Source organism: Haliaeetus albicilla, chromosome 14, assembly GCF_947461875.1.
Source record: "Haliaeetus albicilla chromosome 14, bHalAlb1.1, whole genome shotgun sequence".
Classification (NCBI taxonomy): Eukaryota; Metazoa; Chordata; class Aves; order Accipitriformes; family Accipitridae; genus Haliaeetus; species Haliaeetus albicilla.
In genome coordinates this window covers 528,055-551,198 of record NC_091496.1, presented here as the reverse complement: position 1 = coordinate 551,198, position 23,144 = coordinate 528,055, and the positions used below count along the sequence as shown (strand labels likewise).

The 23,144-nt window shown below is 51.9% G+C and overlaps 1 protein-coding gene across 19 annotated transcripts in view; it reads right to left on the bottom strand.

The window, feature by feature from the left end:
* SHANK3 (SH3 and multiple ankyrin repeat domains 3) overlaps window positions 1-23,144 on the bottom strand; it is a 396,403-nt gene that overhangs the window by 44,500 nt on the left and 328,759 nt on the right. For 18 of the 19 annotated variants that reach the window (XR_011327682.1, XM_069801392.1, XM_069801393.1 and 15 more), the window contains 3 exons: window positions 8,953-9,088; window positions 6,473-6,553; window positions 3,185-3,208 (listed from right to left, as the gene is read on the bottom strand). Coding sequence is in view for 18 of the 19 variants with exons in the window: in XM_069801392.1 (XP_069657493.1) it covers window positions 3,185-3,208; window positions 6,473-6,553; window positions 8,953-9,088 (241 nt within the window). In the remaining variant the exon portion in view is untranslated. The remainder of the gene's footprint in view (window positions 1-3,184; window positions 3,209-6,472; window positions 6,554-8,952; window positions 9,089-23,144) is intronic. The other variant, XM_069801389.1, reaches the window with a different exon arrangement.

Here is a 23,144-nt window from a genome sequence, read left to right as displayed (position 1 = left end):
CCCGAAGGACTCGTGGCCGAATGGCCCTGAGGGGAGTAACCTGTCCCCTGCGGACCCCCGTGGCGCAGGCTGGGGCTGTCGGTGCTCGCCCGGGCTGTGGTGCAGCAGCACCATCCACAGAGCCGTCACGGCCACGTCTGTGCTGCCACGGGCCTGACCCACACACCGGCTCTCAGGCTTGCCCTTGGCCCCGTCTCGTCGCGGCAGACCTGCCTGATGGGCTGGACTCGTGGTTGAAGGTGAGAGACCTGGGTCTGGCCTGCCCGAGGCGCTCAGGGGTGTGGGGCCAGGCAGGCCCCCAGCCCGTCAGCCGTGCGACCATGTCTGTCCTTTGACCATGTCTGTCTTTCGGGGAGCGGCCGGCCCTCGCTGCTCTCCCAGCCTGCAGAGCAGCCCCGGTCTGCAGTGCTCGCACCGCTCATGCCAGGAGGACGTGCGTACCCACTTGGACGCAGCACCAGCCCCGGCTGCCGCTGGGGTTTTCTGTCTGGGGCTGTAAAGTACCCTGAAACTCAGGACATCGGAAAGGGCAGCAGGCAGATGGAAGCCACCATCACCGCTGACCCCTCCTGAGCTCCCTCCGGGTGCAGCCAGAGCCGAGCTAACGAAGGCTGCTGGGCTGGTGCTCGGCCCGCGCAGGGTCCATGCACAACTGCCTGCCTCCTGCTCCTACAGCTCCTTGGGCCGGGCAGGGCTGAGTCTGTTGGCTCCATGTCGTGCATGGTGTCAGCTGGCCCTGGAGCGCGGCCTTCACGCTGGCATGGTGCTGTGCTGGAGCTGATGGGTCTGCCTTGGCATTCATCAAGACTGGATGCCTCTACTGCCACGGCACAACCAATGCAACTATCCCAGTAAATTGCCCAGGGAGAAGGGAGAACACGTGCAGCCTAAGGCTGACAACCTCTGCCTGCATTCAGGTAAGGCTTGTAAACTTCTGGGCTCCTTCCAGCCTGGCTGCTGAACTTGGGACTGTGAAATGTCACTGCTGTGGTGTGGGAGCTGCTGATCCTCATGACCTGAGCGACCTGGAGTGCTGTGACCATCAGGCCTGTATTCCTACAAAACCCTGCCGGGGGCCAATATGACTCACGGACCAGCTTCAGTACCTCCACACACTACGGCCAGGGCAGCTGCGTGGCAGTTTGCAAGGCAGCATTCCTGAGCAATAGAGACTAAAAATGAGTCCCAAACATTTTAGCCCAGTCTGTGGAGGAGTGAGCCCTACGCAAACATTGACGCCAAGTAGTCTTTGCCAAGGGGACCTAGGTGCCCTCTGAGGCCAGCACCCTTGGTGGCAGGTATCCACCAAGGCCCTGGGACTAAGGACCTGCACCTGCTCCAAGGAAACAGCTCAGTCCAGCTCCTGAACTTCCTTGGCACAAGACCTCCAGTAGCCAACCATCCTTGTCTCTGGGGGACTTCATGGTTCCTCCTCCTCACTGCTGTGTGACTCTCATGCTGCGCTCACCGCAAGAGGCCCAGGGCAGTTCAGCTTGCTTGGAGGGGAGCTGGCTCATCCCTTACGGCCAAACACCACTGAGTGACTGCGTGGATCTCTAACAGCCAAGCCTCAGGAGGAGACAGGCCATGGGCTGATTCTAAAGACCATGTGCTGGAAACCTGCCTCATCAGTGGCTCTGGAAGCTGCTCTGGGCAGCCCTGTAGCGATGTTAGTTTGGGGACCCCAATGCTGTGAGAGGAGTAACAGCGATGCTCAGCCCTCTCCACCTGCCTCTCCTTCCAGCTTTATTCTACTTTCCCTCTCTTAATGCCATTAGAGCACACAGAGACACATCGCCACCAACTGCACTTTGTAACTGCCATCCCTTTGTGGGAGACAGACCCCCCAGGAATGGGTGCACCCTGATGGCTCTGGCTGTCCGAAGTGGCAAAAGCTTTCCACCATGCACTTCGAGATGGCCACCTTCAATGTCAGGACATCCCTGGTGACCTTCAGCTGATCATTCTGATCCATGGGACCTCTGCATTACCTCCATCTCTGGGTACTGGCAGATCTGCTCGGTACAGAGGAGGTCTGGGGAGGTCCCTCAGAGACCTCTGGCTCGTAAGCCCTGCTCAGCTTCTTCCCTATGCTATCACTGTTACGGTGGAAGAGTTGGTCCCTCACATTTCCTGTTCCTTGGGAAAGAGTTCTCTAGCTTCACACTACCAGGACAGAGAGTTTTGCTTCTGAAAGGCTAAGAACTGAGGTCAGGTCTCTAGGTTCCCTCCCCTGTACCTTGTACCTGTGTTGGAGAAATGCAGAGCTCTGTGCTGGCACAGGATGAGCCTTCTTGCTCCATTCAGGATTGTCCATTACTGGCTCTCAGCCCTGGCAAAAACCTCCTGTTTTTGTAGCGCCCCTCATGCAATGTCCACACAGACACCGTGTAGTGTAACTGTCATGTATGGAGCCCTGCTGCAATCAGTTTTACCCCAGCCAGCTTGGGCACCGATAACGTCACCTTTATGGGGGGTGGCCCTCTCCACCTGGAGCCAGGACACTTAATAGCCAAACTAGCTCTCCTCCAGCTAACTGGGGTATGCCCTTGGAGCTGCCACCAAACCCTGTTTGCAGCGCAGGTACATCCTCAGGTGCTCCCTCAGCACAGGACCACCGGGAGCAGCAGGACAGCCTGTGCAGAGGCAGAAGCAGAGGCAGCACCTGCATTGCTGGACATGGCAAAGAGCGTTTCATCTGACTGATGGCGTTGCCATTCCATCTGACTGAGTTCCAGAGGCCTGCCCCGGGGGCTGAAGGAAGCTGTACTTAGGACCCCACATGCGGGGACATTTCTGTGCAAGGCATTTTCACCATGGAGCAAACATAAAGCTAGTACAACACCTGGGGAAGTCAGCCCTGGAGATTCATGAGGCCCGCTGGCAAGCGGGCATTCCTGCCCATGCCCAACAGAAGCCCAACATGACCGCACCAATTTTGGCCTTTCTGCTGCCCCGCCAGAGCCATATGTGGCGGCTGCTCCCCATGGCAGCGGTGCCAGGCAGGAGGCTGACCCGCAGAGCTCTGGCTCCCTTTGGGCTAAGCCTTCCTGTGACAACTAGGGGACGGTGACCTGGGCCAGTCCCTTGGGGTGCACCGTGCGTGCCCATGTGGGGCGGACTGGGTGCTGGCTGGGTGGCTGATGGGGAAGGGAGGAGCCCCAGGATGTGCGGTTTCACTCACCCCCTTTTCTTCTCCGCATGGAGGCTTGGAATCAAGAAACAAAAGACAACATGAATGGCATGCACAGTTCCTGCTTTCATTCCCAGCTCCAGCCTCGCTGCCTGCCTGCTGTGCCTCTTCCCCGCACGCTCTCCTGCCTCCCAGCATGCTGGCAGGATCAGGCCCTGACAGTGGAGCGTATGCCTGCCTCGCCAGGGGCTCTTGGGACTAAGGCTCAGGCAGGGCAGAGGATGCAGCACATTGTGCATCCTTCTTGGTGCCACTGCCTCTCCGCAGGAAGGCCAGCGCCTGTCCTGGTCCCGTGGGTGGGCAGGGACCGACATGGACTGGGCTCTCTGCCAGCCCCACTGCTGGGACCAGCCCTCCGCTGAGCCCTCCTCCTCTTCACTCAGACCAGGGAGGCAGAAGGAATGTGGGATTTCAAAAGGCAGTAAGACCAGGAGGAGGTCTGGATGGCATTTAATGCCCGAGCCACAGAGAAACTCAATCCCTCCCTGCTCACTGAGGCGACACAGCAGCCTGCACATCTCCCAAAGCCAGTTTCCTCTGCATCCAGTAAATGCCAGGACTGCAGGAGTGCTTTGTTAGCAGCTTGCTAGAAATCTGCTTTTCCAAGGGTACTGGCACAACATGCAGCAAGACAATGTTAAGGTATGGCTATGGGCACATGGGATATTCTGCAAGCCACAGGACAGGGACAGGCTTCAAGGAAAAAAGGGGCAGGGACCATCTGACAAAGCTCACTTTAAGAAGCTGCAGGTAGAAATGTCCCTTTCACTAACACCACCATCCCCTCAGAAAAGGAGATCGGGCTCTAAACTTGCACACCACTGAGGCATGGGGATGCTGACCTGCACGAAAACTCCCCCTTTGCAGTAAAAGCTGGAGGATCAACCACCAGAAGACAAAGTGTGAGAGGAGGACTGGTCCCCCATTTTCCTTGTGCCGTGCTGCCTGGGGATGTGTGGTAGGACTGGCTACAGCATAGTCCCTGATCCACAGGACATGAATGAGGGACTAACCACTACAATTTCCTGGAAAACATGTGGACTAAGACCAGTTGCTGTCTACAAATCCCTTTTCTGGGAGACCCAGGCAGTTGCCGTTCCTAGTCCCTCTCCAGGTAGAAGAGAGGTAGCGTCTAGATGCAAAATCCTCAGGGACACCTAGAGGACTCATCTTTAATATATTCTCCGGCAGAGCTATTTCTCTGCTTTTCGTGACTTCCCTTTCCACGAGCTTGCTACCCTCCCCCTTGAGCCCAGCAGCTCTGCTTGCCAAAATACATGCAAACGGGGCCCCCTTCCCTCACACCGCTGCCATTTTCTGCAGTGCAGGACATCCCATGGTGATGTCCCACACCCCATTTGGCACTTGCAAGGCCAAGTGCCGTGGCTGGGGTGCCCGTCCTCCTGCAAAGGCACCTGCAAGATGCGTGCCAGGCTTTGACTTGGGTGTGATGTTCACCAAAGACGGCCACATGCAGCTGGGGAACATATTGTCACAGAGGCAACATGCTGCCTGTGCGTGCAAGCAGACACCCATCACACCGGCTAGGAACTGCTTTCAGGACCAGCAACTGAGAGTAAAAATATGAACCCTGGAGTCTGTGCAGTATCTGTGCAAAGGGAAGAGCAAAAAGTGGAAGAAACGGGCTATTTTGAATCCTCTCCTAATGGCTACTAGTAAACACAGCACCTTCAGGTTTAGTAATAAAGGTCTGGAGAAGTGGGGAGCAGGCTAGGGTGAAAATCAAGGCAGTGGGCTTGGCATAAAATAAATCACAGTGGCCATCAAACAGCTGATGCAAACCCTTAAATGCTGAGGCTTGTCCTTTCAAACCTATGTTTGAGCATAAGCCTGAACCCTCCAGGTCTATTTCTTTCAAGAGAACCCTGGAGGGGTTGTAAAGCCTGGACATGCATGTAGGACAGGGAGCAGAGTGAGAAAAGTCATGGACCTTCCTTCAATGTCCTGAAAAAGAGGGGGTGGTAGGGTCCCTGCCGAGGTTCCTGCCTCTCAGGTGCGTCTCCTCCCAGGCAGGACAGGAGTCTGCCACGCACAGCCTCTGCGCCATGGCCAGCAAGCACACCTGTACACATCACCACATTTTTTGCACAGCAAAAACATAAATACAAATAGCAGAAGCATGAGCCAGGGCAGTAGGCAGTGCCGAGAGCGGCTCCCTCTCGCTCTGCCGATGCTCTCGGTGGGGGCTTGCAGCACATCCGACTCCTGCCCTGTGCCAGCCATGAACAGCCTGTCTCGGCAGAACCAACCTCGTGTGCACCAGATCTGCATGTTGGAGCGTGGCTCCAGAAGGATGGGTCCCTCCGCATCTCCTGCTGCCTGGCAGGCCACGAGGGCCACGTGGCCGCTGTTCTGCTAGCCAGCTTCCCTGGCTGCACCGGCACTGCCACCGCCAGCGGAGCACCTTGCTCAGCCGCCCTGCGGCCTCTGCAGCGCATGGGGGACAATGCGCGGCAAAAACGGGCAAATCATTCTGTGTGGAGGGGACTGCTGTTCGGAGGGTGTGTGAACACTGGCACCCCTATGGCCCTCAGCTGGCAGGATGCTACTGGGGGGAGCCCAGCGCACTGGGAAGGTGTGGGCTCAGCAAGGTCACCAGAATAGCTGGGAAGACTGAGGGGCTTCGGCACAGGGTACCTGGAAGCAAGGATGGAGTGGGGGTGGAGAGGCTTTAACAGAATATAGGAACATGTAGATGCAGGCTGGGATACCAAAGCATCTGGAAATGTGGGTAGGCTCTGTAGTGACAGCAGAACTTGTGAGCATGTGTGCACAGGCATGTGTGCGTGTAAGGGGGGAGGGCAGCCCATGGGGATGCCAGCTAATCTGGCAGCATGTGGTATCTGCCTGGAGGTAGAGGAAGATAAAAACAAGGGGCTGTTCGGAGTGCAGGAGGAGCAGGGTGCCTGATGGACAGGGCATGGGGGCGGCAAGCCTCCCCGCAAGCACACAGAGGCACCCAGCGTCCTTCCCCCAGGCCGCCTCTCCAGGGAGGCGGCACTGAAGGGGTGGACCGGCTCTATGGGGGACTCCTGCACCCCTGCGGCAACGGCAGCGGGCTCTCAGCCACCCGCGCCCCACACACCGCTAAGCACGATGGAAACTTCAGCGCAGGAGGTGCGCGCATCGCCTCACACTTGTGCTCATGCACCCCTCCAGAAAATGGACGTTGGGCAAGTGTGCTGCCTGCTCCGGCCACGGCCCCGCATGCTCCTCATGCACCCCTGCATGCATGCGCGAGCCCCTGCCGCCGCTTACCCAGCTCTTCCAGCTCGGCCGTCATGGACTTGGAACGCAGCGTCAGGGTGGTGCTCGGCGCTCTCTTGGGAGGTGGCGGAGCTGAAAGGAAGAGAGACGGCATTTTGCATTTCTTGTCCAGGAACTTACGAGGAGTGGCCAGATGCAGATGCCACTTCTTCTCCACAGCCTGGATCTCCTCGTACTCGCGGGATGAGGAGTCGCACTGCTGCAGGATCTTATTGAGGCTGCGCGTGGAAGCAAACTTCTTCATGGTCTCGGTAGCACAGTCCCGGGGCACGGGGCAGGCCCCGGCACGGAGGGGCTGGTGGCTCCCGCAGGCACGTGCACGCTGCCCAGGCTCCCACAGCCCTCAGCGGAGGAGAGTCCAAGTCATGTCCCCGGGCTGCGCCTGCCCCCCTGCAGCTACCGGAGATGCTATGGCTATGAAAGCCTCCCGCGAATTAAATCTGTCTCAGGCAGCTGGCTGCCTGCCTGTGGGACTCAGCAAACAGCTTTGATGGCTGCTTCCCCTCCGCACACACCATGGGTGGAGGGTAGGAGGGAGAAACAAGTCCAGCAGGCCTGATCTCAGTCTCTCATTCCCGCCTCGGCGCGGCGCATCCCCCAGCAAAACACAGCCCACCCACCCTCCTCTGCTGGCTCGGCCGTATCCAGGACGGGGTGAAGCTCCCGCCGGCCCTAATGAAGCGCTGGAGGCGGCCGGCTCCGTGCCGGGCAGCGGAGGCACATGGCCGGCGCGGGGCTGCGCGGTGCTGTGCCGGAGCGCGGGGCTGCCCCGAGGGGCTGCCTAGCCGGGCCGGCCCGCGGGGCTGCCCCGGAGGCACCGCATGCCATGAGCCCACCCGAGCGGGACCAGTTGAAGGCTCTTCCTCTTCACTTGGGGTGCCTCCTCCTCCTCACGCTCGCTCGCTGACAATGCTGGATTCAACGCTCAGGCATTGCCATGGCAACCGGAGCTTCAGGCTTTGCTGGCGCTGCCTGCATCAGAGACCCCAACAGGGGCGGATTCAGCCAGAAAACGCCAGTCCCACACAGGCCTCCATCACCCCCAGGAAGAGAGGAGCCCCAGCCGGTGGGGGGGACGGGGGTCTGGCCCTCCCCAGCTGTGCTGCGGCCAGGGTCCCGCAGAGGGGACTCGGCTCCAGTCCCCGCACCCCGCGCTGGAAGAGCGGCTGTCCAGCTCTGTGGGCTCAGGGCATGGGCAGCAGGCAGCGACGGGCAGCGACGGGCAGCTGCTCACCGGCTGCAAGGCTGGAAGCACAGGGAGAAGCGGCGAGCGGCACCGGCGGTGGTACCAGCACTGATTCCCGAGCCTCAGCCTTTCCCACGACTCCTGCTTTTGTGCCGTGACAATATAATTGCAGCTCTTAGTGTCAGCGCGCAGAGCTGCCTCCCTCCCCCACGCCCTGCGTGCTGCGCTGGGAGCGCCCCGCTCCTGTCCCCCAGCTCCCGTCCCCCCACGCCAGGCTCCCAGCCGTGCTCCCCCGGAAAACGCTCCTGCCCCACAGCCTGCCTCCCCGCACATGGCCCAGAGCGGGGGCGGACAGGGACAGCCTGCCCCATGCTGCCGGCTGCTCCCAGATGTGCCCCTGCCTTCTGCAGCTGGTTGCCTGTGGGTGAGGTCCTATCCTCTACTGACAGCTGCTCCCAGATGTGCCCCTGCATTCTGCAGCTGGCTGCCCCTGGATGAGGTCCTACCCTCCACAGCCAGCTGCTCCCAGATGTGCCCCCAGCCTCCCTAGCTGGCTCTCCTCAGATGTGTCCCTGCCCTCCACAGCTCCATGCCGTCACGTGTCCCCCTGTATACAGCTGGCTGCCTCCCATCCAGCTGCCCTCCAGATGTGCCCCCGCCCTCCTCAGCTGGATGCCCCCCTCCCCTGAGGGATGCTCTGCCCCGCTGGCCATGAGCAGATCAGCCCACCGCCAAACTTCCCCTTTGGCCCCACCTCTGGTGAGGGTCTCGGCTCTGCCCTCGGGGCCTGGGGACGATGGGGCGAAGGTCCAGAGCCTTCTGGGGGGCCCCACAGCTGCCTGCCCTCCCTTGAGCGAGAGCAAGTCCAACACATGGCCAGCAGCCCCAGGACCAGCCGTGCCCCCAGGAGCTCCCAGCCCGTGGGGCAGCTCCCAGCCATGGCAAGCCCCCGAGAGAGGACAGGCTCCACCCTGGCACCCCCCACCGCCACAGGGGCTGTCCTCCACCCTGGCACCCCCTGCGCTCCTGTGGGCACCATCGTCTGGCCCGACAGCCTCCACAACCCCACTGGGACAGTTCTGCACCCTGACAGCCCCACGCTTATCAGGGGCAGCTCTCCATCACAACCCCCCTCACACAGCGGGGCCGGTTCTCTACCACGACCCTCCCCTGCATGCTGAAGCAGGGGCAGTTCTCCACCAGGACCCCCATGGGCTTCTGCAGGCCTGCTCACATTTAGGCAACACAACCCCCTGTTTGGAGAACCACGAGACTCCACACCTACCCTTCTTCCGAACAACTTCTTCCGATTCTGGCTTGCGGCTGACGGAAACAACCTTCATCACCAGGTGGTTCCCCCCTTGCCGGATCAAGGAGACCACCTGCTTGTGTCCCACCTTCACCACGTTGACACCATTCACCTAGGACACAAACAGGAAAAGAGCAGTGTAAAGGCTGGCTGTCACAAAGAGAGCGGGCAGAAGGCAAGACCAACGGATGTCAAGCCACAAAACCAGATGATTTTGCAACTCTACATCTGTGTATACAGCCTAGCACGTCTTCGTATTTAAGCTGTCCCTGTGGGATGTCACCTATCAGTGACCTCAAGCTTCTGGAGAAGCTGAGGAACCTGCAACAGGCCAGTGCAAACCAGTGCACACCAGGGCTGCAGCCTGGACCTCCCCCTTCCTACTGGGCCATCAAGGTGAATCACTAAAAATTGGGCATTTCCTAGTTCTGCCAGCTATTTGGCAGCCACAGAGGAGGCTCCTGGGTCTGGAGGTCTCCAGCTGTGCCGCAGGTCTGCAAGAGGCTCTAGAAGAGCACAGGCACCCGTGCAGAGCTGCGTGCACAGGGATTGTCCCCAAGAGCTCAGCTGCCCTGTCCCCACCAGCAGCAACCCGTGTTGTACCGAGACACTTATCTGCTCCCCTAGCTATAGACAAGCTCATTGACTCCTTCCAGGGGTCTACAGGACACATGCTGAAGCTTGTTCCTGTTGTCATTTTTAGCGCTAGCATAACCTATTAGTTTTTTGGACAACAAGCACTGGGCTCTGATGGCAGGCTAGGCAATCTCTAAGACACCAAACCAAGAAATAAACTGGAAAATACAACCTCAGTACTTGAGTATCTACCAAGTAGCAATGAACACAAGGTTCTCCACAGGGCATTAACAGATGGACCCTCACTTTGGGTAACTGAGGTTTAGGTGTAGTGGAGATGAGGATGCCACAGTTCAGATGCTTCAGCACTGGAAAAACTGGTTCCAACTTTTGTGGCTTAGTTATCTACTTCGTAAAAGAACCAGATGTGTTTGCACACTTTGGCAGTTGCTTTTGAAATGTGCTGGGTAGTCCAGGACTGCTGCTACTCTAGGCATAAGATAACAACTGATGGCAAATAAGAGACAAGTGATTATCTATGGGCAATAAATATAGAAGCACTTATGTTAATATTTACATTAATATTTATGTTTCCAGAAGTGGAGCACTCAAAAGACAGGTAATAACAGGGTATAGATTGTCCATGCAACGTCAATTTTGTCACCCTAAGTTCAAGACCAGAAGCGTTATAGCTAAACTGTTGCATGCCACCGGCTTCAGGTCTCAAAGACACCAGGACATGGAGAATTCATGTTTAGTAATTCCCATCACTTTTAAAAAACCCCAACCTGTTCCTATATTATATCAAGAAATCAGTTTTCAGCCCCAGGCTCTTGTGCTACCCTTCCTCACGCACAGTCCCACCTCCCTCAATACCAGCATCATCCCTGCGCCACAGCGTGTGGGATCACAAGTACAACAGACTGAAATGCAGAATTATCCTGGATGCTGGAAACTTCGGCATTTCAAGAATGTTTGGGTTTTATGTGTTTCAACTCCAGCTGGAGATGTTTAGTCTTTAGGGTAGACTGAACTGTTGTTTAAATAATTAAAAGTATGTAGGTTATAACATTTGCAATACATGAGCCGTAGTGCTGCTTTCTGTGAAAAACTGTAAAAATACAAAAATGAAAAAAGGGGTTGAACTAAATTCTGAAATGGAACATCAACATTCCTAAGATGCAAAGCTTTTGAAATAATAATTTTATTTCAAATATTCAGTTAGTTGATTCAATTTTGATTCTAATTGACTCAATAATTAGTCAATTTGCAGGGAAACACACATTTTCCTCAGAAAATGTGATTTCTATGAAACTACTAGCCTATTCTAGGTAAATCACCTCTTAATCTGTTTTTTGGATGAACAGGATGGAATGGATTGAATCCTGGAGCATGGTTAGCTTCTACTTTCTCCCGATCCTTACCCACTTCAGCAGTTTTTCTTTGTGAGCCCTTTAGTTTTCCAAAGCACCTTCACACAGCAGAGCCCATGGCTGTGTGGCGTATCCCCAGTGCCACAGCCCGCGGGTCGCCTGCATACCTAGTATTTATTAGCCTTGATTTCAGGGTCATGTCTAGAACATGTATGACATCACTGAGCAGCATCAGGTCTTAAGTCCTGGAGAGACCCTCTAGAAACGCCAGCCAGTGACCGTTCCTCAGTGACAAGTACTTGCCAAGACCTGTCATCTGGCAAATTTGTGAACCACTTCCCAGGCGCTCTGCTGGTTTTGTACACAGCAGGTTTTGTAATGGAGATGTTATACAGGGGTAAACAAAATCTATTACATCTAAACCGTTACCTTTGTCAAACAAATCTGACACCCCAAAGAATGAAATGAAATTTGTTCTATGAGGTTTTCTGCTGGTAATTATATTCTACTCTTTAACTCTTTATCAACTGCCTTCTGTTTATTTTTTGCCAGCAACTGATATCAGATTCACAGGTTTATAATTAACTGGATCATCTCTTTGCCCCTTCCAAACAGCAGCGCTCTGCCAGTCTCCTGGCATTGCCCCAGCATCATACAATTACAAAATGCAAATACTGAAAAATTACCACCTGGAAGATGCTTACAGCTTCAGTTACTAATGGCTTGGAAAGCATTTCATCATCTGCATGTGATACATGCACATCACCCTGCTCCCTTCCAAATAAAGAACAGAAATACTGACAGAACATGCCTGTGCTTTCTGTTTCATTTTTAATCATCCAAACTTGTCCACCCAAATGGGCAGCAGTTCAGCTTTTATAGGTTACTCAAATGCAGAGAAGTAGGAGTGGGAGATTTTGACCCTGAGGGCTGGAAAGGTGAGACCTTCTCCCTCTGCTCCATTCCGGTGCAGCACTGGTGGCACAAGCCAGCGTATGTGGTCTCTGGGACAGAGAGCACCGACTGCTCTGGCACCCACCGCCTGGCAGAAGCATGACCCGAGCACTGTACCCTGTTGGTGTTCTGGCAGACTGTTGGTGTTTTTGCTGACAGTCAAGTGACAGATGGAAAATGTTGATTTTCAATTGTTTATACCTTGGTGAGGTCAGGGATGAGGAAAAGCTACCAACGTGGCCAGACAGCTTTTTGCCCAATGCGTTTCAAATGTGCCCGCTGATGGACAACTCCTACAAAAGCTGTAAGACACCCACTTAGCCAGTATCATGCAACTTCAGCCGTCGCTGGGCACTGCTTGACTGTCCAGAGCACAACAAAGCAGCCACAGGGAGAGCAGCACCAGCTTTACAAAGCGTGCTAAGGGCCAGCCATGAAAGACAAGAAGAACAGGACACTGGTCAGTAAGTGCAGAGAGTCTCAATGCCACGCTTGCCCGGGACTGCTGACTTGACCCTGTGACTCTCTGAAACACCCTTGGCCAGAAGGATGTCAACCCAAAGCCACAACCAAACCAGCCAGAAATGTGCCAGAGCTGGGCTGGGTTACAAAATCTGCAAAGGAAAGCTTGGTCGCTGGAGTATAAATGTGAATAATTTGGCCTAGGGGAAAAAATAACATCTCTGCTGCTGTTTAAAACAGAGGGAACAGTGCAGTAAGGGTCTTGCAGTGACAACCACAAAGCACTGGTCCCATGTTGCCAGGCCTTTTCTGTGAAAGATGGGAGTAAAACCAAGCAGGTGCTCAAAACCCCAGAAACTGCAGCTCAACCTGACCAGCAGGAATGGCATCTTGCAGAAAGCAGGTAAGAAAAGCAGTGGGGAGGCTAAAATAACATGGGAGTTCAAGAATGAATGTTGTACAGTAAAGCTGACCACAGGGGAGACTGGTCAGACAGTTGCTTCTGCTATGCAAGAATGTCTGGGAAAAAAACAAATTTCTGAAAAATACAAAAACCTGATTCATCGCCAGTTCCTGGTGATACCCAAGAAAATGAACTACAGGACTCTGCAAGTGCAAACAACTTTGGCTAAACACTTACCTGAGCAAAGTTTCTCTAACAGTTGCTCTGGAAAAATTCAAAATGTGAAGAGAATAACATATCTGATAAACAGGTTAGCTCACTGAGAAGACGGCGTGAAGATTTTCAGTTCTTTTTCAGCTTCAAAGCTGCACTGAGTCAATACGGCATGATAAACCACCTGTACTGAGATCACAGAGCCTGGCACTGAGGCTGGGTTTATAACCTATAGGGAGGTGAGCTCTCATCAACAGTGAGAAAACCGGTGGTTCAAGACACTGTTCCACAGCGGGAAGGGAGACCCGACATTAGCACCTGCAGCCCACCGACAGGCTGCCAGATGAAGCCCCAACAGACCCCAGGGGTCAGCTGCCCGAGAGGGAACCGGGGCTGCCGTTTGCTGATGATGCTGATCTGCTGAACTGGGAGAGGATCTCAGCCAAGCCGTCCCCCACCGTCAGCAGGAATGAAATGTCAGAACTACGCTCTCAGGAGCACAATACCATCTCCCACAGGAGGAAGAAAAGCACTTAGACATAAAAAGAGGAGGCAGCAAAATGAACAAAGCAAACTGTTTCATCTCTCTGAGCAGACCCAGGCACTGAGGATCCCTGTCACGCAGACAGCCTGGGGCTGTCTGACGATGTTAGAGCAACACAGGGGAATTGCCTGAGACGCACACTCAGAAATCAGGTTTTGGTCCCAGTCTATGAAGTGCAGAGATGAATCTTCAAGAAGACCGGCAGCTGGGAGTCCTGCCCATTGAATTAAACACTCCAAATGACTGCTGGCCTTCAAATGGGGAGGTGTTGGAATGAGAAAGATCAGACAGGCAGTGGTGGAAGTGTGACTGGTTTTGATCCAGCAATAAAGGAAAATTCCTGTTTCTTGGGCACAACTGCCTGATAAGGATGCCCTGCTCTTGGAGATGTGCTTTTGGCCTGGAAGAAGACAACAGATTGAGAGTCAGCTCATGCAGAAAGTGTCTACAAAATGTAAAAGAACATACACAGAAACATGAATACACTATGTCAAAGTCTGGGCATTATAAACTGCTGCAACTATCTTCTGAGTAGCCAAATGATTCATCAATGCTGATGAACTCCAGAACTCCCAAACTGAGTGAGAGGGCAAAAAGTGGCAGATGGGTCATCATGTAGATACATGCAAAGCAATGCTTCTAGGGAAGAGCCATCTGAATATGCTACACGATGCTGAACATGGACCTGGTGGATACAGCTCCAGAAAACTCTTGGAGCTGATACTGACAGCTCTCAAAAATCATGGGCTCTGTGCACAACAGCCGCCAAAAAAGCCAACAAAATATATCAGGGAAGAGGTGGAAAGCAAGGTGGGCAATGCCATTTGGGGCTGTGCTGATCCTGCACGTGCACGCCTTCAGTGCTATGTGCAGGTCTGGTTCAGTGTCTCAAGGAGGAAGCGGTGGAACTAGAGTAGGGCCAGGGAAGGGCAACTAAAATGGTCAAGGGGATGGAGCAACTGCTCTACAAAGACAGACTGAGAAGGCTGGGACTCTCCAGTTTAGGGAGGAGAAAGCTCAGGGAGGCACATGGCCAAGGCTTAAAAAACTCCCCAAGGCAGTGGATACAGTGAAGGCAGAGCTGCTGTTCACCAAGTCTCTCTCAATGAGACTAGTGGCAGATCAGATAAAACCGGACAAAAGCAAGACTTCTTTATGCAACGGGCAATGGTTGTCTGGAGCTGGCTGCCATGGGAAGCCGTGGAGGGCGACAGTCCTGGCAGATTCAGAGAGAGAGTAGAGAAATTCCCAGAAAGCAGGTCCATGCACAGATTGTAACGGGACCGAGCAGGGTCATTCCTGCTAATGTCCCCAGTATGATGACATCGGACGCTGGAACGCACAAGGGGAATGGACTACCCAAAATGGCCAGGCACATGCGATCTCCTTAATTAATAGCATTTTATAATGCCACTGTCAAGGACAGGGAAATGGGCTAATGGACCATCAGTCTGGCCCAGTGGGACTTTTCATACATTCAGTCTGATCCCTCCCAGCAAGTCAATAAAGATATGAAGCTTTAGTAGGCTGCCACAGGAGATAAAGTCCCTACTCTCCTGATCTTCTCAGTAGCTTTTCTATGCTCCTGTTCCAGCCTGAACTCATCTTTCTTGAACACAGATTTCTAGGGTGGTGGATATTACTACAGATGAGCTCTAATATGACTTGAGTAACAGCACTAACACTTTGCCCCTTGTGACTGACCAATGAACCCCTACAGCAGAAGAAAGCTTTGAAAAGATAGGCAAGGGCTATGTGCCCTTGAAGCTGAGGGAAAAATGTAGGCAGTGATTGACCAGAGCTGTTGCGACGAAAGCTGAACCAATCTCAACACCAAGGGGATGGGAGGGCAGCCTTTGTTTTAGATCAGCTGGCTACAGCAGCTCAGTGGATCATCCAGCTGTGTCAGGTGAGTGGATCAGCTGGCTGTACCAGTTGAGTGGGTCAACCAGCTCTGTAACTTCATCCTTAAATTAATGAGAAGAGCACGAAAGTCCTCCTGAGTTAGCAAGACCAAAATGGGGGAGAAGGACTGTATAACTGGATTAGCCCAACAGACAATATAAAAACTGAAAAACAAACAGAGAGAACTCAGAGACAGCAATGTGCTTGAGCTGGTGTCAACCCACTTATGCCTTCAAGGTGAAGGGGGACAGCCAGTGTCATGATGGTGAGCAGATATAGAGACTGGTAACAAGAATCACTTCTGTATGGTGATCCAGCTGTATTTTGCTCCTGCTATATTCTGCTAAGTGTAATTTATATTTGCATTTAAGTACATTGCTGTACCACTCTGCTGAATCAAAATCCTGTGTAATGTCAAATAACTTCAAATACGTGAATTTGGTATGAACCACTGAACCCGCCATGTGTGGAATATCCAAAAGCAGCTGGTCAGAGTACTGGACTGTGACCCGGTTCAGCACATCTGGCTATTCTAAAGCATGAGAAAACTTCCTCCTGAAGGAGATACCACCTATGTGGAGACCAATGGTACATTTGTGCAGTCCCTAGCATAGTGCCAGCAGTGCTGGGACAAACAAAATGTTCCCAGTTGAAGTCAGACTGTGGGAAAAAGAGTACAGAAAACTCTGTCCCCGTGCAAGGAAGGGATCCTTTAACGGCGACCGGTATCCAAAGCTATAACAATGCAGTGTTTGATTGTTGAAGGAGGATAAAGGTATTAATTATCCCTGCAGCTTCAGCAAGCATGCTGTGGTCCATTCTGGATACTTCATTACCCAGATGATGTTAACCAGTGAGAAGCAGCTTTGAGAAATGCACAGTATTACCAGAAAATTAGAAGGGCTGAGTTCTGAGGAAAGACTGAAAGAACCACACATTATGTGGTATCTGTCTGTACCTTCATTATGCAGTATCTGTCTGTACATAAGAAGCCTGACCTGACAATGAATCACCTGAATCACGCATGTTCCCAGGAATAAGAAGTTACTTAGAGGAACATAAGCTCTGAGGCGTGAATTAAGTTTATTCTGCTCCAGAGCTCTGTTATGGCCATCCACCATGAGACCAATGGCTCCATCAACCAGGATATGCACAGACCACTAGGCAAAACTCAGGGGGTTTTGGGGGTAAATCTTCACCAACAGGAACAAACCCAAATATCACTCCAGAGAGTGACTCCAGCAGAGCTCTCTGGATTTCCAATGGCCAACTTCACCCCTTCAGCATCTCAAAGCACTCGAACTGGAGAAAGGCTGCAAGATTATCCAGATCCTAAGATGCTCCTTCTGAGAACTTGAGCTGTAAACTGCCTTTTCCACCTCTCCCAGGCAATCTCATTCTCTGGGCATAGGACATACTCATGCAGAAATATTTTGAAATGGGATTTCACTAAAATCCATGACTGTGGCTATCCAGGGGATCTTCTGTACATGCACTGAGATCTGCAGTGAGCTATCTCCCCCCAAGCTGGGTGATGGAATTAAATATCCACACACCAGGGCTATTGCGCTCATCAGCCCTCCTTCAATATGCTGAGCAAGATGGACTCCTTAAGCCTCAAACCTTTTTTCAGCTCGTGAATCATTCTGAGGGCCTTTTAGAATTCTGCTCAGTAACGTCCGATTCATCCTGTGGTGTGAATGTCTGACTTGCACAAAGTGATGATGTTTTAGTGATCTGCCAAAGCTGCAACCAGAATAGGCAAGTTCACATAACTCTGGAAGTTTGTCCTCTACATATACAAAATATCTCTGCCACATCCTACGCAATCAACTAACGATAACACAATTATCTTGGAGAAACCCATGTCCTTTGCTGAATTACATTTTTCCAGGGTAATTTCATATCCTGTAACCTACATTCTTTGCTTGCAGACACGTCACCTTGCACAGTCTGCTGGAACATGGCTGCTTCAGCAGGAAAGCCAGATCACTCTGCAGCAGTTACTTTATCGTTAGCTATTCCCCCACTGTTTGCGATACCTGCAATCCTTACAAACATGGGTTTTTGTCACTATTTTGAAACACTGATAGAGGTGTTGAGCTGTGGGGATCAAAAAATGTAAAGAGACCTTGCTGGTGACGGTCCCCCCCACTGGTACCTTCCTCTTAGCCGATGCTTTCTGAAATGTACCCCTGCACGTCTTTGCAATGCTTATAAGCCACATTCGTTCAGTTAATTCCATTTATTGTAAGTTTATTTATACACAAGTCACATGGTTATTAAGGAAGTCAAAACATACTACGTAAACACAGGCCTCACCTTAACCAGTCCTATGATGCTGTTGAGAAAAGACAGCAGGTTTGTTTCCACCTTCCATGGAACCACACTGTATGATATTAATTGTATTTTCATTCTCTAATTCTTTGTTGATTGTGCTCCAAATTAATAGCTTCATTATTTTATGCAGCATTGACGCTGAGCTAAGCAAGCTATAGTTTCCTGAATCACCTATTTTATACCCTCAGAATATTAGAATAGCAACAGCCCTCTACCAACTCTTCAAAATTTCATAGATTAGCAAGATTTTGAGGTATTAACATCAGTGGTTCAGACAACTCCTCAGCTAGGCTCTTTTAGACACTTGGGTATATGTTATTCAAGCCTGTTAATTTGAGTATGTTTATTTTTAGCAAATACTATCTCACTTTCTCCTTGGTTACAGCTGGGAAACTTTCTGTTCCAAGCACATCATATGGATAGATACATCCTCCTGATTTGTTCCAAACTCAGAGCAGAACATTTCTGCCTTTTTTTTTTTTGCACCAGAATATACAATTTTATCATTTACATATAGAAATGGATCTCTACCAGACTTTTTTTTCTTCTAATGCTCTAAAATTTCTTATTATCTTTACATATTGGCCTTTGATATTTCCTTTGGCTCCCCTTATCAACCTCCTACACACTTTAGCTCGAATTAACTGCACTTCCTTCTCCTTTACTTCCTAACCTTTCCAGTAAGAAGGGGATACATGTGTCTGTAAGTAATACTTAACTGCTCCTTCATTATCTCACTGAAGTGGGTGATGTCTTGCCCAGCAGATTTTTTCCCCCTGATTTTTGGACTGCATTTAGCAGCGTGTCCTCAAATAACCCTTAGATTTTGTTAATTATGTAAAATTTATGTTCCCAAATACCAAAACCTCTGAGGTTCAGAAAAATGGCACTCTTTCCTCCCCAGGAGACACTCATGGGTTGCTGACATGCTCTGCACATGATAAGCACGGCCAGAGCCCGACCATCAGAACTGCTGCTACACCTGCACATTTTTATTGGAGCCATCGATTCCTTTTTTTTTAATCTGTCAAATGAAATTAATACTCGATTACATTATCTCACAGTAACAGTATTTCACTAGAGGCTGACAGACATTCAGGAAGTGCTCCCCTGTTGAACTAACCTCTGCTGTAGCAGGTTTTCTCCCTGCCCACAAGGAAAGGTGACTGGTGGGGTCTCTGCAGCACCAATGCAGACACCGCCCCAGAAGCCTTCTCACCACCCCATACACCCCACTGTTCTGGCAGTGAGATCCCAGGTCGACTGTTAATCTCAATTTTCTTTTCTTTTCTTTTAACAACGCTTTTGTACGACTTATAATTGTGGTGGGTTGACCCTGGCTGGACACCAGGTGCCCACCAAAGCTGCTCTGATAGAGCAGCTCCCCTGCTCAGCTGGACAGGGGAGAGAAAATGTGATGAAAGGCTCATGGGTCAAGATAAGGACAGGGAGGGATCACTCAGCAATTACTGTCACGGGCAAGACAGACTTGACTTGGGGAAATTAGTTTAATTTTATACCAATCAAATCAGAGAAGGGTAATGAGAAATAAACCCAAAACTTAGAACACCTTCCCCTCATCCCTCCCTCCTTCCTGGCTCAACTTCACTCCCAAATTCTCTCCACCTCCTCCCCTCCAGCGGCGCACGGAGATGGGGAATGGGGGTTGGGGTCAGTCTATCACATGTTGTCTCTGCCACTCCTTCCTCCTCAGGGGCAGGACTCCTCACTTGTCCCCTGCTCCAGTGTGGGGTCCCTCCCACGACAGACAGTTCTCCATGAACTTCTTGGGCATGGGTCCCTTCCATGGGCTGCAGTCCTTCAGGCACAGACTGCTCCAGCGTGGGTCTCCCATAGGGTCACAAGTCCTGCCAGCAAACCTGCTCCAGTGTGGGCTCCTCTCTCCACAGGGCCACAGGTCCTGCCAGGAGCCTGCTCCAGTGCAGGCTTCCCATGGGGTCACAGCCTCCTTTGGGCACCCACCTGCTCTGGCATGGGGTCCTCCCCAGGCTGCAGGTGGAGATCTGCTCCACCGTGGACCTCCCTGGGCTGCAGGGGGACAGCCTGCCTCACCGTGGTCTTCCCCACAGGCTGCAGGGGAATGTCTGCTCCAGCGCCTGGAGCATCTCCTCCCCTCCTTCTGCACTGACCTGGGGGTCTGCAGGGCTGTTTCTCTTACATGTTCTCACTCCTCTGTCTGGCTGCAGTTGCTGTCCTGCAGCAACTTTTTCCCCTTCTTAAATCTGTTCTCCCAGAGGTGCTACCACTGTCGCTGATGGGCTTGGCCTTGGTCAGCAGCAGGTCTGACTTGGAGCTGGCCGGCACTGCTTCTAGCAGCTTCTCTCAGAAGTCACCCCTGTACCCCTACCACTATCAAAACCTTACCATGGAAGTCCAATACAATAATACAGACCTAAATAATGAAAATATCCACAAATCCATATTTGTATCTAATGTCCGTAAGTCCTGTGTATATACGCACACATGCTCAATGTATGTATAAAATGGAAGTGTACGTACAAAGGCTGTTGTCTACACCACTAGTTACAGGCTCCTCAAGGAAAAAAATCAAGGATCTAAAACCTGCCAGGCTCAGAGGAATACACAAGGCTAGATGCTACAGACTGTGCTCTTGAATCCTGGTCAGACAAGGCAGGATTTTCAAAATCCCATGCCCCGATAGGTCTAATCTAGTCCTAAACTGTGCCACTTTCACAGCCTGGCGCTGTCCCACTGACTCCAGCGAGCCAGGTGAGCACTAATTGTATAACGGTGTAATTGTCTGCATGTATTTTGTTCTGGAGCTGGGCACAGAGAGGTAGTCACCCGGGTACCCTCTGCAGCAGCTACCAGATTCAAATTCCACTTCATTCAAAGGTATCTCAATAAAGCCCATTGCTGAGCTCTGCATGACTGCCTAAATCTTTGCAGTTTGAAACCTTCCCTCAGGAAACATCACATCTTTGTGCTACTGCATTTCATCTGGCTACACGACATTGTAACAGTCACATCCACTTCCCCTGCCTTTCCAAGATTACCTACCAGTAAGCAGTGCATCTTCAAGATGCATTGTCCACAAGCACTTTCAAACTCTGGTCAAGTAGCCATCCCAGGACTCAAGCATAGACACTCTTTGCCTTAGCAGTATCTGTAGGATTTGTTGACTCAGGCTGTCTGAATGTGGTATGAACGGGTAAAGCCCACCTACTCCTATAGTTCTGCCAAACCTTTCAGTTCTGAGTGAAAGAGCCCAGAAGACGTTATGACTGTGTGCTGGATGCCGAATTCCTAGGAATGTGCAGTCCTGAGCAGTTACCTTCCTTTCTCCTTCAATTCACTTACCTATATGTGTCCTCACTTAACGGTTCATGCCATGCAGCAACACCAAAGTGAAGAAGTGACAATAGGAGACTGAGTTCCTAGCCAGGGAGGTGACAGCAGTGCTCTCCCCAACCCTGTGTCTCACCTGAAGGTTGCAGCACTGGCAATGACGTTAAGCGTGGTACACACTGAACTCAAGAATGGACACACTTCCCAAAGGCAGCCTGGAGGACATCTGAGCCCTTCTGAAATATGCCTGGAGAGATGCTGGCAGCCCTGCCTCAGCTACCGAAGTCTTGCCCTGCGCAGCTCTCCAGTAAGACAGTTTCTGCACCCGGATACTGCCTTCTCAAGACACCTCTGCTGCAGTACACGAGAGATGCAGGGGTCTTCCTAAAAGATTTTGTCAAATGGATAAAGAACAAAAAAATGCATTTAACATGGAGAGAGAGCTCTGCCTTGGAAGAACAAAACTCAGGAAAGAAAACAGACAAGTTGCAATTCAGAGGCCACCTTGGCTAAAAACCTTCAGTGGTTCTGCTAGGTGACCTTGTGCTGGAAAAGAGTGAGGAACCATATTTAGGGCTTCTCCTCTTTACCCTAGCCCATGTCATTGTCAAGGGGAAGGCTGCCACCAGACGTGGGACAAAGACACCATGTGCCAGCCAGAACTACTGTCCTGGAAGGTTTGCTGCCTGCCTCAGGGCCTGGATTGGCAGTGTTGTGGAAAGATTTTGGGACTCCTCTACCCTTCTGATTACTACCCCTTGTTGCTCATCCAGGTGGGTAACAGTGATTCACTATGAAAAACCTTGAGCAGCTCAAAGGTGACTGCAGGGCTTTGAGGTTAAGGGCAATGGAGACAAAGCGAGAACGTGTTCCAGCTATGTTCTCAACAGTCTGTCCCCAAAAACCCTTCTGGCTGAAAGAAAGAGCCACTGTGGAGTACACACATCTGCCAGATTGATGCCTGGCCATGCAGCTGATGCTGCCAGCTATAACTCAGCTTCCTTGATCCTGGTGCCTCACTGGAGGATGGTGGAAGAGAAAGACCCTGTGTAACTACGAGAGGGAGGAACACTTTGCGACCATGCTTGCTGATGTGGAGAGAAGGGTTTTAAACTAAGTTGATCAGAGAATGGGGACCTAAGCCCAGAGATAAGAGAGGAAGGTATGGAGGAGGTATGCCAGTAAAGGTCCACAGGGGGACATACATTTTTTTGTCCTGAGGATGGTGTATTTGGAGACTTTCCTCAGGTTCACAGAGCATGGACAGCAAACACGAAGAACTGCATGTCCTGCTGCGGTCACAGGGCTATGTTGTGGTCAGACTCAAAGATTTGGGACAGCATGCATTGATCTGGACGTGGCCACAGCTGCCTACAGGCTGTTCAGGAAGGACAGGCAGGGAAGGGAGGTGTCTTCACGTGACAGAGCTCCCGACCGCACAGAGCTGCAGTGTGGGCACACAGACATGCCTTCTGAGAGTCTCTGGATCTAGGCCAGGAACAGGGGAGACACTGGGTCTGTTACCACTGCCCCAGAGGAGGTGGTGGGTGAGGCTGCCCATAAACAACTAGTGGAAGTCTTGCAAGCCCTCATCCTCTCCAGGATTTCGACTGTCCAGATATCTGCTGGAAGGCCAAGGAATCCAGGAGGCTCCAGACCGCTGGTGACAATTTCCCAACACAAACACTGGCTGCTAGAGGTGACGTTCTGCTTCACTTGCTACTCACCAACAGGGAAAAACTGGTGCTGAATGTGGTCACAGGGCAGCCTGGGCTGCAGCAACTGCAAGATGGCTGCATTGTGCATCTGGAGGAAGGCTTGAAAGGTGAGTAGTAGAGCTAGGATCCTGAGGTTCAGGACAGACTTCAGCTTCCTGAGAAGCAGCCCAAAGGGAAGGGGGTGCTGGTTTTCAAAGAAAATTTTTTGAGATCTCAGAAACAACCCACCCACCCTGTCATTTCGGAAGACTGGGTATTTTTGCAGAAGGCTTGCTTGATAAGGTATCAGGCTGCTTAATGAACGAAAATACAAAGAGCATATACAAGAAGGAGAAACAGGCACCAAAACA